The following is an 18,375-nucleotide window of genomic DNA, read 5'->3' on the forward strand; positions in this document are numbered from 1 at the left end:
TGGGGATTTGACTGTTGCTTGGTGGACTTTGGAGGGAAGGACTGGCATTCAGTATTTCCTTCCATTCTAGAGACTGCTTGAGGAATAGCATTAACTCCCCGGGTCCATGATATCGTCTCCCCTGCAGAGTGTCACCGCCTTCATCTGCCATCTCTGTTTTAGCTTTGACAACTCCATGCTGACAAGTCAGAGTGTCCTGTTTCCACTCTGGGTTATATATTGGTACATTCAGCCCTATACAATACAGTGTTAGGGTTTGGAGTGAGGCTCAGTGGTAGAGTGGTTGTCTAGTATGGACGAGGCCCGGCGCTCCATTTTTCAAAAGTTTGTACGTTAATTACATTTTAGGCTGTTCTCTGTCTGAGATTTATCCTGAACAGATTTCTAGAGGAAGCTAATTTTATCATTTCTATGCATATTCAACCCTGAGGTTCTCCTCACTAAACCTTAGGGATTTTTTTTTTTTTAAGTCTTTTGGCCTCTGGTCTGTATCACAGATTTGATTAAGAAGACTTTAGGAGCCAGGCTCAGCCTTTATCTTTCTTCTAGAAGCAGTTTTTGTTCAGCTCCTCTTCAGCCCTAACAAAATTAAAAATCCCTTTTACCTTTTAAACGAGTGGGCTCATCATCTCTGTTTAGCCGTTTATAGCATTTTTCTAGTCTTGGTGCACGAGATGTGGGTATTTCCTGGCCCGATGACTTCTGAGATGTGAGAAATGTATTCAGTATACAAGAAAGACTGATGGTTATGTGTCTAGGCTACTTACTCTGTACAGCCTAAAGTAGACATAGGAAAATAAACTTAGCTGTCAGAAATGTGAGAAAAGGAATATACGAGGATGTCACAGGTTCTTTTGATAAGAAGTGTTACTATCTGAAAAGACGGAATTTTCAGTAGAAATGTTTACATTTGTTGTTTTTCTTCTCAGATAACGGCTCTGGATCTGGAGAAGGAGGTGAGTTTCCAATACTTTGCTATTCTGAGAGAGTGCACTCGTACCTCAAGCTTGGAACTCTGTGCAGCTCGGGTTTGGCCTTGAACTCACCTCTGATCTCCTGTCTCAGCCTCCCAAGGGATGGGATTCCGGACGTGGTCCTCCATGTCCAGCACAGATAGCTCTTAATATTTGGGATATTTAACAACTCTGAGATATAATGCAAACACCAGAGGGCTCATTCACTTGAAGTTCCTAGCTCAAGGACTTTTAATGATGTGCAGAGTCCTGGGCTCACCACCGCCATCCTGACAGCGAGCCCTGTACCCCTGGCCACCAAGGCCACTTTGGCTTCACGTCACCTCAGACAGCCTTTGCTCGACACTGTTTTCACATAAGGTTTATTGTCAGACTAAAGGGGACCTGTCATAGCTCCTGTTTCTGCTCAGGACTGTCTACACACGTGGTTTTAATCATGAAACAGGACTCTGAAATATCTTTTATTTGCTTCCTTTTTTTTTAAAGTTGTAAGTCATAAGGATTTTTTTTTTAAATAACAAGGTTAAAAAAAAAAAACCTAGAGTAAGTCGTGTTTCATTAAGAGAAAGGCCACAAGACAGCTCTGGTGGAATTAAGAGTTAAATTTAAGCTTTTAAATTTTCTGTTCTAAATTTCATTTCACAGAAAAATGATTTCTGATGTTTAAAGAGTGTCATATTTGGTAATAGCATTGCGGGTCCAGAATGAGGATGACTAATCTGCCTCATGTCTAATGAAGCTGTAAATCTTACTATCTACTCTATGCAAAGTCCTATTTTGAGGTGCCCTGAGGTTATGTTAAAAGACGACTCACTGGGAACACTCAGCCCAAATGTAAACTGCAATTATGATCCTGACCATATGAAACCTTGTGTCAGGCGGCTCCTTCCTCTGCGCTTCGTAGAGTCCCAAACGTTCCTGAGTTGGAAGGGACTTTGAAGGACTGCAGAGAATAGAACATTTATGGGGAGGAATTGAAGGGTGGGAGAAAATGATAAAAGCTACTGAACAATAGGGTTTGATTCGAATGGATGTGTTTAAGCAGGAGCTTTGTAATCATGTGTGAAAGCTAACTTCATGAATTTTAGATCTGAGAGCAAGAAAGGATTTTAAGAGATCATGTGACCTGGTCCCCGTGGTCATTGTTCCATTAGGAACCTCAGATGTTCCCAAGATTTGCCAATACAATACAGTCTTGACTGTTTTGCTGAGAATGTAGGTCGTTCTCGGCCTTCAGGGGAGCATGCGTGAGAAAGGGTAGTGGTTAGCTCACTCATTCTGGATTTTGGGATGGGCCTGAAGTTCTCAGAATTGTTAACTGTTATAATTGTTGCAATCTGTCTGGGTATTCATTTGTGTTTGAGTGCACCCGGGCAGGCCAGGCAGATGGCAAACACTGGGATGGTTAGGTGTTCTGTAGACCTGCCTTTGGAAGAGCTCTTCAGTGAATGGCACCCTGATATGGAATTCTATCACATACCTTGAGGCCAAACTCCTTCTCACAGCTGACCTCCTGGCCTTCTTTGGGAGAGCTGCAAAGATCTACTCTAGTTGAGGACCACACATGCAGGGTGCCCTTCTCTGGGGGCTCTGAGTTCTTTTGCGGACAATCGTATGTGCTCCTTGCATGGCTTGAAAATAGGAGACTCAAAGATTTCTACACCTGAGTATTTTGGGCTATGCTGAGTGAACCAACCCGAGAAGGGGAGCTTGTAAGAGCAGCCATTTCCTTATGCAGAACTTGGAGACAAATATTTCTTTTAACCGTGAGGTTAGTTTTTATGTGTTTAGAAAGTTGGGTGAGGAGCTGGTGTGAAGGGAGGTGACGATATTGTTCTTTCGGGCTGTGTCCCAGCACATCTGTGCCAATCAGCCTCCACAGGCTGGGCGAGGGTAGTCACAGACTGGATGTTCTGCTCATGTTTTATTTTCTCCTCAGTATTCAATGGCAATTCTTTAGAAGCTCACTTATTAAACCCTCTGTATTGTTCCAGCACACACAGCCTAGGGCGTTATTTTGTTAACCTCGCTGTGTCTTGGGATACGATGTTCAGTAGTAGCAGCGGTTGTGGCCTCCAACTCTGAGGACTCTTTAGAAGCGATTACCTCCAGAAGCTTGGGTGCATTTTCCTTCAAAGGAAGACAATGACTCCCGAAGCGGGTCTGGAAAGGATCCATCCCAACTCCTGCTTGAAAGATTCACTTTTCTGTTTAAACAGAGGAGGAAGGCTCAGGAGCCGGGGCTCACAGGAAGCATTCCAAGTGTGGACCGTGCAAGTACAAGGCTGAGTGTGACGAGGATGCGGAAAACGTTGGGTGAGTTGTGGGGAGAGGCGCCGACTGCTTTCTAGGTCACTTCTTGTGATGTCGGAAGAGCTTTCTACCGGAAGGGGGTAGGGATGGACGGAGTTTCTGCGCATGCGTATTTAAAGTTTTAACTGTTGCCATTAGCTAGTCCGACTGACTCCCCTTTTAACTTGATGTTAATACAATAATTGTTTAAATGTTTAGAATAAGAATCCGTTTGCAAATTTTGAGTTCTATCTGTGTCCTTTAAAATTAATTTTGTGTATATTAATGATTTATTCATCAAAACTTTTGTTTTGAACTGTTCCGTTCCACTCTGCTAGTATCTATAATGAACAACCCCCGGTTTGATGCAAAAACTTAATGCGTTTCCATACACTCAGAAAAATCCAAAAAAATTTCAAAAATGTAGCTGTAGTTACTATTTTATAGAAAGTTATTCTTCTAAATCTCAGCGTTGTAGGGCATGTTGTTTCTCTTCTCTGTGTTCCTCTAACCCCCGGGGTGAGTTTAATGGCCAACAGACTCAATGGGTTTCCTACCCGTCCCTGTAAGAAGTAGGATTTGGGGGCAGTAAGGGGGATGTATAGAGGGAATACCCGTATGGGGAAGGGGGAGGGGAGGGGATGGGGGCTTATGGAAAGGAAACCGGGAAGGGGAATAACATTTGAAATGTAAGTAAACTGGGTTCGGTCCCCAGCTCCGAAAAAAAGAACCAAAAAAAAAAAAAAAAAGAAATGTAGGTAAAGAAATATAGCTAATAAAAAATTAAAAAAAAAAAAGGATTTGGTAGAATAGTGACAAGCTGGCATCTGCCAGCAGTCAGGCTGAGTTCTCCTTTCATCAGAACCTTGTTTGCGTATTCCCTGCCTTGTTCTTTCCTTCTCCTATGGTGCTTAATTTGTGCATATTTGATTTTCAAAGCTTTGATACTGACTTGAGGACCTGACAGCTAGACGTCTCTTCATTTCCTCTGTTTCCTCTAGTGCATAGTCAAAAACACTCATTTTATAGAGATTTGTACTGTATTCCTTTTGTATATGTTTTCCTGCCTTCAGATCCTGTTTTATTCTGCGCTTAAATGTTTTTCATCAAAACCGTGTATTAATTAGCATTAATGCCCAAAGTGAGTTTATAAATCAAGGCCATACAATTTTCAATGTGAGCAGCATAGTATTAGCTGCACGGGTGGAATATGATAAGATTAAATGCTTGGCATAAATGGATTTAGGGAAGTGGCTTCAGAATTTTTGTTTGTTTTGTTTTGTTTCGGGAGACAGTTTTTTCACTGTGTAGCCTTGACTGTCCTGGAACTCACTCTGTAGACCTGGCTGGTTTTGAACTCACGGAGCTTGCTTCTGCCACCTGAGAGCTGGGAATAAAGGCATGCGACACAAACCACCTGGAGACTTCATATCTTAGTGTGTTTGTTGTTTTACATGTTGTTTACAGGACTGGCCTGTGTTTATGTCCATTACAGTGATTTGATGGGGGAGAACCTTTTTTCTTTTAATCCAAAGAAGACAATGGTCCATAGGACAAAAAGAAAGATTATGTATTTCCAGAATAGATACTATGCTTCAATGCTACTAATGCTAAGGCATGGTACGACAGCAGTGTGTGTGTGTGTGTGTGTGTGTGTGTGTGTGTGTGTGTGTGTGTGTGAATTAGTCCCTTAGGACAGTTTTATAATAGTGTTCATAGGCTACATATCTGCCCATGATTGATTGGCTGGGTATATTAGCCGGTTTTTATTCCTTTAACATTTCTCTATTCAGCCCTATTTTATATGTTTCTTGGCTGGCACTTTTCATGTAGAAACCAGGTCTAAGCATAGTGAGTGGGTAGTGACTGGGAGGGGCTTACCTTGGCAGAGGAGAGCATGGACTGCAACGGCTAGCCAAGGCCAGGCAAGGAGATGATGACACAATTAAGAAAACATTGAAGGAGACGATTGGTGCCATGTGTCCAGACAATGATGCTACTGTAGATATGCAGTAAAAGGAAATGTTATTTACAGGATTAGCCTGTGAGCTACTACTGATTGTGGGTGGAACAACGTTGAGTTTTTCTAATTTACTTTTAAATGGGCTTCGATTCCAAGAAAGCTCCCTGTGAAGGTTTTGCAGCTCTAACAACACAGCTCCAGAGAACTCGTGGTACAGAAAACCAAGACTTGCCTAAATACGACATTAGCTAGTAGCCTTGAGTTTTAGAAGAACGTTTTACTTTGGATCATGTGTGAGTATGTCTGTGTTGGCATGAGAGTGGGCGTTCACAGAAGCCATCTACTTTCCCTCAATTATGTACCACTTGATTTATTTTGCGGTCTAGGGAATGGTTCAGCGGGTAAGAATACCCACTAAGCAAGCATAAAGACCAAAGTTTGAATCCCCAGCACCCAGCCAGAAGAGTGGGGCATGGCTGCTTGTTTCTGTAACCATGGGGGAAGAAGACAAGGCAGATCCTAGGAGCTAACTGGCCAGCAGCCTCACAGAAACCAGGCTTCAGGTTCAGCGAGAGACTCCTCCGTCTCAGGGGAATACATACGGTGGAGACTGATAGAGAAATTACCCTCAGGTATGGTGGCACAAACCTTTAATCCCAGCACCTCGGAAGCAGAGACAGCCAGATCTTCCTGAGTTCAAGTCTAACCTGTTCTACTCAGCAAGTTTCAGGCCATGGAAGGCTACATACATATTGAGTTCCTGTCTCAAACAAAACCAACCAACCAACCACCATCTATCCAACCAATCAATGAAATAAAACCAACCCCTCCCCCCAAAAAAAGAATGAAAATACCCTGGGGGTGGAGAGAAGGCTTAGAGGTTAAGAGCACTGACTGCTCTTCTAGAGGCCCTGAGTTCAAATCTCAGCAACCACATGGTGGCTCATATCCATCTGTAATGGGATCTGATGCCCTCTCCTGGTGTGTCTGAAGATGGCTACAGTGTATGCATATACATAAAATAAATAAAATGAATAAATCTTTAAACAAAAAAAGAAAATACCCTACCTCATCTTCTGGCTTCTGTAGGCATGCACATGTGCACACATACGCCATCCACATACAAATTATTGCCTACATGTAATTGCACATGTCTAGGTGGTATAAAGTGTGCTGCTTCCGTATGTATGTGCACTGGGTAATCAGCACGTCTATCACCTTGTCTTTTCCTTATGTTAAGAGCCTGGGTTTCCCACTTGTCCTTTTATAAAATGAATAAGAAGTTAATTGAGATGATAGTGGCCCTGGTGTGCTCCAGAGCTCTAGTACAGGGCTTAGAGATGGGGCAGTGCAGACAGTAGCCATTAGATTGTCTGCTGACAGTTTTCCAGGCAGGGTCTCTCTATGTTGCCCAGCTTGGCCTCCCATGAACTCTCTGATTCAGTCTAAGTACTGGGATCATAACCTGTCATGCCCGGCTGCTTCCGAGAGCAGTGGCTTTGCAGACTTGTTGTTATACAGTCCCGTTTGGCTTTAGAAATCCCATCTCCCCCTGCTGCAGCCTCCAGAATGCTAGGATTCATGTGCCTTTGTGCTCGGAGCTTTCAGGTTGTTGTAAAACTCTACTCCACTGCAGAAGTTCAGGGATAGGGAGATTCTCGTGGTTAGAGCACTTGCTCTTGCAGAGCTGGGTTTCGCCCACATGGTGTCTTACACACGTAATTCTAGTTCCAGGGGATCCAGTGCCTTCTTATCTCTGTGGGTAACAGGCACAGCTGAGGTAAACACACATATCTGCCAGCAAAACACCCATACACATAAAACAAACAAATTTAAAGGTAAAAAAGAAATACGTTGGCATTGTTCACTAACATTCCTTACCCATTTACACTGTACTTAGATATCTCGAGTAGGGTTCTGTGGAACCCTTTACTAAGTGCAATGCATTTAAAACTATTTCTAGTATTTTCCAATCTTGTTTTCTTTAAAAAAATGTTGAGGGGCTGGGGATTTAGCTCAGTGGTAGAGCGCTTACCTAGGAAGCGCAAGGCCCTGGGTTCGGTCCCCAGCTCCGAAAAAAAGAACAACAAAAAAAAATGTTGGTGGTTGTGGTGGTTTAAGTGAGAATGGCCATCATAGACTCATGTGTTTGAATGCTTGGTCCCCAGTTGGTAGAATTATTTGGGAAGGATTAGAGGTGTGGCCTTGTTGGAGGAGGTGTGTTATGGGGGGCAGCATTTGAGGGTTCAAAAAGCCCACGGCATTCCTCATGATTGTGTGGCATGATCTAAGTTCTCAGCTACCGCTCCGGCGCCATGCCTGCCTGCCTGATGCCATGCTTCCCACCATGATGGTTACGGACTCTAACCCTCTGGAACTGTAACACTAAATTAAACACTTTCATTTGTAAGTTGCTTGGTCATGGTGTAGAAAATAACTTAAGGTAGTGTTGTGAAGGTTAACCTGATAAGGTCTAGAATCATGCAGGAGCCAAACATCTGGGCGCATCTGTGAAGGAGTTTCTAGACTGAATTAACTGAGGTGGGATGCCACACCTTACACGCAGTGGAGACGCCTTTCTATGGGCTGGATAGAGCTGAGCACCAGCAGTGCTCTCTCCCCACTTCCTGACATAGGATGCTGCATGACCAGACAGCGGCCTCAAGCCAGCACAGCCAGGCCTTTCCCACCAGGATGGTCTGCACCATTAACTGTGATGCAAATACTCCTATCGGTTGCTTAATTACTGTTTGATTGCTGGGAAGAGACACCAGGATGAAGGCAATGTAAAGACTAAAACATCCAATTGGAGGTTTGGGTATAGTTTCAGAGGGTTGGTCCATGACCATTATGGTGGGGAGGGTGGCATCAGGCAGTCGGGCAAACTTGAGCAGTCGCTGAAGCTTACATCCTGATCCTCAAGAAGAGGCAGATGCTGGTGTGGGGGTTTGCTTTGGGGGGCAGGGGTGGGAGAGAGAGAGACAGAGACAGAGACAGAGATAGAGACAGTCTGACAGACAGACAGACAGACACTGGGCCTGGCTTCCAAAGCCCACCCCCTGATGAACACCTCCTGGTCCTTCCTAAACAATTCACCAACTGGGGACCAAACATTCAAATATATGAGCCATTTAAATTCTAACCACCATAGCCTCCTGGTCTACTTTGCTTTTCTCAGGCATTTTGCCCTAGCCAGTAGCAAAGGAAGGGGTACCATAGTGACCCACAAATTGACTTCATAATCCACTCCTTCTATGACTTACGGTTTGAAAGATAATGTTCTCAAACAACTATCATAGCCATATATCTCACATAGTTTTAGATATGGGTAGCCATTAAGATGTTTTATCTTTCTCATTTCGTCATATCTTTCATGCTGCACAATCCATCTAGCTTCTCACACTTAAGGTTCTTTCTATTGTTAATCGATACATTAAAAAAAAAAGAAAGAAAGAAAAACCCAGGACTTCAGAAGAAGAAATAGTGGCACCATGGAAATTAATTTTGTTAAGAGAAAGAGCTGTAATTTTCAAACTTCAGCTGCTTAAATGAAAATGTAATTAATTACACCTTATAAATCTCTCTGTCCTTTTACATCTCCTTCCTTTAAAGATTTGGGTTTTTTTCTCACGTGTGTGTGTGTGTGTGTGTGTGTGTGTGTGTGTGTGTGGCACCTTCTGAGGCCATAAGATGGTATTGGATCCCCTATTGGATCCCCTAGAGCTGCAGGCTGCAGGCTGCAGGCCCGGATAGTTGGGAGCTGCCCGACGTAGGTGCTGGGAATTAGACTCTGGTCCTCCTGACAGCGTCCAGCACTCTTAGCCACGGGGTCCTTCATTCCAGCCATGCCCCCTTCCTCTTTAAAGTCTGTTTGCATGTCGGATGTGTGCATGCCATAACCTGTGTGGAGGTGAGAGAGAGGATAGATTTAGGTGTTAGTCCTCCCTGTTCACTTTGCTTGAGACAGAGGTTTCTCTGCTTGTTTGCTTTTCTGCTGCTGCACGTGCTGGCTGCCTGGCCTAGATGTCTTCCATCTTTCCTGCTCATCTCCTCATGGAGCACAGGGATTACTGACCTGGTCTACGGTGCTTTGCTTTCTGAGGGTTCCATGGATTTGAACTCACGCTTGCTTGGAAAGCACTTTACTCACTGAGCTCCACCCAACCCCCACCCCCAGCCTCCTTTCTTCCCTTCTAAGGCCAGGTCTTCCCAGTTAGTTTAGCCTAGCTTTGAACCTCCCATCCTCCAGCTTCAGCCTCCCTGGTGCTAGGGTTATAGGCATGTCCCATCATGACCGACTTTCCCAGCTTTCTTTCTTTCTTTCTTTCTTTCTTCCTTCCTTTCTTTCTTTCTTTATTTATTTATTTATTTATTTATTTATTTATTTTTGGTTCTTTTTTTCAGAGCTGGGGACCGAACCCAGGGCCTTGCGCTTCCTAGGCAAGCGCTCTACCACTGAGCTAAATCCCCAACCTCCTTTCCCTGCTTTCTTGAGGAGAGTATGTACATTTTGGCATATTCTTGACGTTTTCTTACCTAATTTTTCTACTGGCTTTTCAAGCAGTTGTCAGGAGGGCAGGGAAGTGCTGTGCTGATTTTCCAGGGGAGTATGAGCTCAGAAGCCTGGAGAGGCTTGCTGTTAACAGGCTTTTTTTTTTTTTTTGGACAAGGAATTTATCCTTTGTGCTGTGTGAGAGTTCTGGTGTAGCATTTTTTTCTGTTACACTTGAGTCTCCACTCTGCTTTGTAGTTTGGGTTCTTGTGTTTGTTTGTAAAGTGAGTTTTCTGGGATAGGAAGATAGGTCAGTTGGTAAAGTACTTGATGTGTTACTGTGTGGACCTGAGTTTGATCCCAACACTTAGGTGAAAATCCAGCTAGGATGGTGTGTATTTATAAACCTAGCCCTGGAGAGGTAGACACACACAGGTCCCTGGCCCAACTGGTTAGCCATTGTAGACTAATCGTGACCTCCAATTCCCAGGAAGCAACTGTCTCAAAAAACAAGGTGATGGCACCTGAGGAACAACACGGAAGCTGACCTTTAACTTCCACATGAACATGTATACATGTGTATGTGTACCTGTGAAAACACACACACACACACACACACACACACACACACACACACACACACACACACTCTTCTGGCTCTTGGGATAGCTCAGTGTTAAAGTGCTTGTCTAAACCCACGGTTTGATTTCCTGAAGTTCAAGTCATTCTCAGTTACACAGTGAATATGAGGCCAGCCTGGGTAGTAATATGAGACTGTCTTAAAAAACGGTCAATCAACATGCTCCGCTATGTTCATAGCAGCCTTATTTATAATAGCCAGAAGCTGGAAAGAACTCAGATGCCCTTCAACAGAGGAATGGATACTGAAAATGTGGTACATCTACACAATGGAATATTACTCAGCTATCAAAAACAACGACTTTATGAAATTCATAGGCAAATGGAGGGAACTGGAAAATATCATCCTGAGTGAGCTAACCCAATCACAGAAAGACATACATGGTATGCACTCATTGATAAGTGGCTATTAGCCCAAATGCTTGAATTACCCTAGATGCCTAGAACACATGAAACTCAAGACGGATGATCAAAATGTGAATGCTTCACTCCTTCTTTAAAAGGGGGAACAAGAATACCCTTGGCAGGGAATAGGGAGGCAAAGTTTAGAACAGAGACTGAAGGAACACCCATTCAGAGCCTGCCCCACATGTAGCCCATACATATACAACCACCCAATTAGACAAGATGGATGAAGCAAAGAAGTGCAGACCGACAGGAGCCGGATGTAGATCGCTCCTGAGAGACACAGCCAGAATACGGCAAATACAGAGGCGAATGCCATCATTAAACCACTGAACTGAGAACAGGACCCCCGTTGAAGGAATCAGAGAAAGGACTAGAAGAGCTTGAAGGGGCTCGAGACCCCATATGAACAACAATGTCAAGCAACCAGAGCTTCCAGGGACTAAGCCACTACCCAAAGACTATACATGGACTGACCCTGGGCTCCAACCACATAGGTAGCAATGAATATCCTAGTAAGATCATCAGTGTAAGGGGAAGCCCTGGGTCCTGCCAAGACTGAACCCCAGTGAACAGGATTGTTGGGGGGAGGGAAATGGGGGGAGGATGGGGAGTGGAACACCCATATAGAAGGGGAGGGGGAGGGGTTAGGGATGTTGGCCCGGAAACTGGGAAAGGGAATGACAATTGAAATGTAAATAAATACTCAAGTTAATAAAGATAAAAAAAACCAAAAAAACCAAAAAAAGGTCAATCAACCAACCCACCCACCCACCCACTCACTCATTCACCCACCAAACAACCCAACCAACCAAGCCACCCAACCCAACCCAAAAAGCAAAACAAAGCTCTCTTCTCTTTTGTCAGGTTGGTAGCTGCTGTTTGTGGGCATTGGCAGTGGGCCTGTCAGTGAACTTGACTGAGGTTTGCCTTTCTGCCTCCTCCAACAGGGAACAGAAGAGTCTGCAAGCAGCATCTCGCTTAGGAATAACTTAAATGAGCTTACACTTTTCCTACTCAGAAGTGGCTGCGATCTCTGTCACCTCCCTTCTTTCTCGCCTCAGCCTCAGCAATTAAGAACACTTCCTGCGCTTGCACTGGACACCAGTCAGTCCTCAGCACCCATGTCGGGTGGTTCACACTACCTGTAACTCTAGCTTTAGAAGGTCTTTAGAAGACCTAGAGGTCTTCTGGCATCTGCCGGCGTCTGCACTTACATGCAGGCACACACACACACACACACACACACACACACACACACACACACACACACACACACACAAGTACTCACAATTTAAAAATAGGAAGAGTCCAATTAAATGACTTCTGAGCTACTGTCCCTTCTTCCTGAGGCAGACTGTGTTATTCCTCGGGTGCTCTGAGCTTTGCATGGGCTTTAGTGGCTGCATTCTCAGTCCTTGCCTTTTGAATTTATATCTGGGTGTATGTAGGGAGGTTCAAACCCAGCAGCTCCCTTCCTGGTGAGGTTTCGGTACCCCAGTGTGAGGGCTGTGAGGTACAGGGACTCCTTGGATGGCCTCTTCAGTCCTCAGCCGTATGAACAGCATGCCCTTTCCATTGAGGCTTATTTCTAAAGTGTGCGTTCTTGCTATTACTCTCCTGCCCATCTCCCTTTCCTCAAGGGCATCTCTAACTCGTCCAAGGCTTTAGTTATGGCCACAGGTTGGCTCCTAGTCATTTTCCTGAGCAGCGTAGCTACTAATGATAGGATCCTTCCCCGTGCTGCCTTTATGCACCTGACCCCATCCCTGCCTAGGAATGGTCCGAGGCACCTGTACGCCCCCCAGGCACGGAGCCAATACAGGTGAGATGCAAAAGTCTACAAATGGTTCTCTTCGAGCTTCCTGTGCTGTGGGGGGGAGTTTCTAGGGCAATGTCTGACTGACTCCCTTCTAGGCACAACAAGTCTTTGTTTGCATTGCAAGAAGAGAGCAATGCTATGGTTATGCATTGCTGTTGCAGTAAAAAAGAGAAAGGTGCGACCGATTCCCATGCCTTCTGCTCTTTCTCTCCCGGGCTCCCTCTGACCCTGGCAGTCCGAGAGCCACTCACTCACAGTTCCTTTGGCAGGTTGCTACCACGCCAGGCATACACATCCCAATCCCGTGGCGAGCTTGGAGCTTCCCGCCACCCATGGGGCCACATGGCATCTGTGGGATATTTTCATCTCAGTCAACAAAGCGTCTCACCAGCTAATCTCCATCCCATCTCTTACTACTCGCTGAGCCCGGCAGCAATCTCTTACCCATCTCGTTCCCAAGGCGGGTCGCTGCCACACCCGTTTCATACAGAGACCGCCTATCTCGCGGCTCTCTCACTGTGGACTCTGCTCACATTTCCAGCATCCACCTCCTGGTCGCAGCAGCCGCTACCCTCTCGTAACTCTCTGCTGCTGCTCTGTTTACAATCCCAATATCTGCCCCCTAATAGTTATGTATAAACTCCCAACAATCTGTTAGAATCAAGACTCAACAAACTGCAACCCGACAATCAGATTTATATGTTAAATTCTCAATCCACAATGCATCCACACAATAAACTGACAACCAGTTGATAAGGATGTAAACCGCCCACCTAGATAAGATAAATTTGCCTACAGAAATCCATCCCAACTACCTTGGCAATTCAAGACCACCCGGATCTGGGTCATCTTTTTCCGTCTCTATCTTGATTCTCTTTCCTTCTCCTTTCCTCCTGCCTTACAAAAGCTTTGTCCCCTCCTTATTTTTTTCTTTTTACTGTCCAATCATGGCCTTGATCTAACTTGTGCCAGCCCTTGCCTGCATATAGACATCAACCTATACTTCACCCTTTCTGTCTAAATAAAAAAAACAAAACTTTTCTCTCAAATGTAAGCTGAGCACAACTATTACCATTCTGTAATTTATAAAGTATACAATACACTTAACACCTAGTCCAACATTTTATCAGTTAAACAGAACATTTAGTTATCCATTCCTGCTTAAGAAAGGCTTAAAATCCATGTTATGTCCTGGCTAGCTGGTGTACTATCTGATAACTATCCAATTAAATATGTCTTCTCAAACTTAGCCTCAGCAGGCCATGAGGCTATAACTAGTTTCAGCCACGTCAGAAATCAGAGAATGACCAATATATCTGTAAATACAGGAAGCCTAACATGGCTTCCCGAACTAAGACAGGTTGAAGAGATAAATTTCTGCTTGCACAGCCCCATTAGCAACGCATGAGAGCAAGTCTTCAGCCTCTGGCCTAGGATCACCTGACAGACTTTTGATATGTAGACTTAGGAAGGGCTGGTTATTCTGGCCGGCAGACATTACCAGTCAACTGTTTTGCAAAGTGTCCTTTTTTGGACAGTATTTTGTCTGTAGATGAATAGAGGCAGTTCTTGCCTCGTGGCTGTCTCGCCATAATACAGCACCTCACCTGGAGGTGAAGATGTTCAATTCCTTCTTTGCATCCACCAGAGGGGAGCTGTTAGGAGCAGACATGCCTCAACCAAAGATAAATGACATTAAATGTCATATTTTGTGGATTTCTGACGCTTTTGAAAACCACCTATCTATATAAAGCAATGTGGACTGTTGTCTGTTAACTACTCTCAGGTATTATGAGAGAATACTTTGAGAACATCCTAGCCGTAGACTACGAGCCACAGATTTGTTATTTGACCCTTAATTCCTGTGCTTAATCATCTCAGATTAGTTTGCAATGGCATTAATGGAAGGACTAGGTCCAAACCTTGTACTTTTAAATTTTTTGTAACAATAGAGGAAATTTACGCCAATGAAAATCTTAACTTGTATCAAATAAATTCTGTACCAGTGTAAAGGTTACATATTTAGCTTAGTAACAAATACAAGGATTTTTTTTTACCAAATGAGATTATGGCTATACAATCAATTCTAGCAAATTCTCCTCCCTGTTAAATTATGACCATCTCTAAATTCTCTAGAAAGACAACCTTAGAACAACCACTTTTAGCCTCCCAAAAGTTTAGGGAATTGGGGTGACAACTCTTCAATAACTTCTTCAAGCTGTACATGGTCCTTGAGATATCCCTGGGTGGAGTAGAGGGTAGGGAAAATGGGGGAGTTGTTGTAGCCTCTGTCTTGACTGGACCCGGCTGAAAGTTCTTGAAGTCAGGAATCCAAGCAGGCCAGTTCAGCATTCTGACGATGAGCTTCACCAAGCTGCACATCATCTGCAATATGTAAATCTCAAAACAGAATGTTAGTATCAAGATATCTCTGGGTCGGGGCTGGGGATTTAGCTCAGTGGTAGAGCGCTTACCTAGGAAGCGCAAGGCCCTGGGTTCGGTCCCCAGCTCCGAAAAAAAAGAACCAAAAAAAAAAAAAAAAGATATCTCTGGGTCATCTTTTTCCGTCTCTATCTCGAGTCTCTTTCCTTCTCCTTCTCTCCCGCCTTACAAAAGCTTTGTCCTTGCCTTATGTTTTTACTGTCCAGTCATGGCCTTGACCTAACTTGTGTCAGCCCTCATCTTCATATAGACATCAACTTACACATTGCCTTTCTTTCTGAAAGCTTTGTGTTTCTCATATTTTTTTTCGGCTTTGTTTCCTCACAGAGATGATGGCGATGACTGTCATTTGGCATTGCCTGGTTGTGGACATTCAGAATAAGAGACTTAAAAATAATTTAGGAGACTCACAAGGCCCCACAGCTGGCTGAGGGACTATTGGCAGTTACTGGCTACTGGGGAAGAGGGCGTGTATTTTCCTCAGGGGTGTAGCTTTTGGTAAGTTGCCCATGATCCAGAAGTAACCCCACACCCACGCTCCTGCAAGCAACCCTAATTGCATTCCTGGGGGTCATTGAGAGAAAGACAAGTGGCTGGAGAGATGGCTCAGCTGTTAAGGGCTAGGCTCACATCCGAAAATATAAGAAAGAGTAGGAGGGGGACTTCCTTAGAAGAAGGGCTCTAGAGAGAATGAGAGGGCAAGGAAGAGAGGTAGGGGACAAATAAGATGGAAATACTTTGTGTCCATGTATGAAATTGTCTGTCAGATGATAAAAATAAAATCCAGTTTAATGAATTCCTACTGTGGTCCCTTAGACTAGTACAGAAAAATAATTTTAAGTTCTTTCTCTGCTGGTAATAGAAAATAAATACTATTCAGTTGGATTTTATGTGAAGTGTAATCTAGATGTTAGCAAAGACAGGTTCTTTTCTAGAAATAACTTCTGAGGGTTTCCAGTAAAGGCTCCCCTCGGTAGATTTGTCTTTAAGGCACAGGCCTTCATCTCTCTACATCCTCTCGTCTGGTTATAGTGTCTCGGGACACTTTTCTTGCCTCGTTTTTCCCGTGCTCCCTTTGTCTGGAGTCCCATACTTGTTTATCGATTTTAACCCATTCCGTCCAGATGGAGATGAGGTGTGACTAGTAGAATGTCACCACCTCTTCTTGGAAGCATTTCCTGTGGTCTCTATGAGTTCTTTCTTGGTCTTTAAGAACAACATCTGTGTGACATTGTGTTTATCTTATGCGGCCACTGGCGGGTTGTAAAGTCCCGAGGACTTTGCTGTAAGATTATTGCTGGATTCGTTTGGAACTTACAGTTTCAGTGGTTTAGGCCATAGCCATTGTGGTAGGTGGCAGGGCAACAGACAGGCATGGTGCTGGAGCAGAAGCTCACAACGTGAGACACAACCATAAGGCAGAGAGAGGGGGAGAGGGGGAGGGAGGGGAGGAGGGAGAAAGAGGGAGGGAGGAAGGGCAAGAGAGTGAGAGCACCTGAATTAATTTGGAAAGGGGAATGGTGTGGGGCTTTTGAAACCTCAAAGCCCAACCCCTGTGATGCATCTCCTCCAACAAGGCCACACCTTCTAATTCCTCCCAAACAATTCCACCAAATGGGGACCAAGCATTCATATATGATCCTATGGTGGCCATTCTCATTCAAACCCCACCACAAGTGTGTGTGTGTGTGTGTGTGTGTGTGTGTGTGTGTGTGTGTGTGTGTGTGTGTGTGCTTCCTGTGGTCCCTCATTGTTAGGTTAACAGCACTCTGTGGGTTGGATCCATTATTCACTTAGAGCTACCTGGGGGGATTTAATGTATTGAACTTGTGACAGGCTTGATTAGGTGTTTGTTAAATCTAAATAAACTCACCAGCATTAGTTTAAGTCAGTGTTTTCCTAACTGCTAAGTAAACTATCGAGATGAAATGGTGCTTTCCGTGCAGAGTTAGAAGAAAGACCGGAGAGGGTTAGATACATTTGAATGATAGCACAATGGTGCCTTTCAAGTACTCGTACCATTTGAAATATTTCAAAGGGCTCTGTCAGTGGTGTTAGGAGGTATTGTTCCAGTTTTAAAGACTGGAAGCTGCAATTTACCAAAATCATAGCCCTAAATCATAGAAGTCATTTTATTTAGTCATTTATTTACTTACGTATGCATGCATTCATGCCTTTGAAATTCACAGTGTTAAGGATTGGAAGGCTTGGAGAGGCTGTGCAGGGGAAGGTCTCTCCCCCACCCGTGTTCCCAGTCACTCAGTTGTCTTCAATCATTGTGATCGGTTTTGTTTACTCTTCCAGGGGTGTTTCATGCATGTCCAAGCAGAAACATAGACACATCCATTTTCTTTTATAAAGCCGTCGCAGCACAGGCTGTACGTTACTTAGAATTTTTATTGTAACATCTATATTATATCCAGAAGTGTTTAATGCACACGTGTGATTTAGGGAACTGCTGTGTACCTGGCTATAAAATAAAATGTTGCCAACTCTGCAGTATCAGCTTCACCAGGGAATGAAAGGGCGGTCGTGTTACTGGTAAAGCAGGTAGAACAAGAACCCCCAAGAGCCTCTCAGCCAGAAGCTGGGTTTTAGCTCTGTGGAGTTTTCGACATTGCCTCTTACGACATTAAAGAAACTGGAGATGTTGAAGCTCTCTGGGATATCTGACAGGATTCGCTTTTTAAAAAGATTTGCTTATTTTGCTTGACGTGTTTAAGTGTTTGCCTGCCTATGTGTATGTGCACCATGTGTGTGCCTCATGCCAGTGGAGGACAGAAAAGTGTTGTGGTAAAAAAGAAAAGCGGTGCGGGCTCTCTCTCTAACCTGGGCAGTCTGCGAGCCGTTCCAGCGAGGCACCCTGCCACACTTACTTTCTCTCACACTTCCCTTGGCGGGTTGTTACCATGCCAGGCACACACATCCCAATTCCATGGCGGGCTTGGTGCGTCCAGCCACCGCACCGCACCCTCTCTTGAACTCAAGTTGTCGCATGAAAGACTACACAACGCAATAACCTCTGATCCAATTGATGAGATATAATTTGCCCATCCAGACGGCACCAAATCTGTACACACCCTTCCCTTAAACAGATTCATGTCAACCTGTGTTTATGTGAAGAGAAGAATCTTAACATCTGCTGCCATGTCCTTCCAGTGTCTTCCTCTGTTTCCTCCTCCCTCCCTTCTCGTCCAATGACAGGCCTCGTTTTATCTTGTCTGCCTTCACCTGCATGATGGCATCAACCTACAGAAAAGGCCACCAGATTCTCTGGGACTAGAATTATAAACGATTGCAAGGCACCATGTAGGCAATGGTACTCAAATCCAGATCCTCTAAAAGA

General features: G+C 44.3%; 1 protein-coding gene across 2 annotated transcripts in view; it reads left to right on the plus strand.

Moving 5' to 3' along the window:
- Tmeff1 (transmembrane protein with EGF-like and two follistatin-like domains 1) overlaps positions 1-18,375 on the plus strand; it is an 85,825-nt gene that overhangs the window by 28,909 nt on the left and 38,541 nt on the right. For both annotated transcript variants that reach the window (NM_001429960.1, NM_023020.3), the window contains 2 exon segments: positions 930-956; positions 3,194-3,290. In NM_001429960.1, the coding sequence (NP_001416889.1) occupies positions 930-956; positions 3,194-3,290 (124 nt within the window).

The sequence above is a fragment of the Rattus norvegicus genome, chromosome 5 (genome assembly GCF_021556685.1).
Source record: "Rattus norvegicus strain SHRSP/BbbUtx chromosome 5, alternate assembly SHRSP_T2T, whole genome shotgun sequence".
NCBI lineage: Eukaryota > Metazoa > Chordata > Mammalia > Rodentia > Muridae > Rattus > Rattus norvegicus.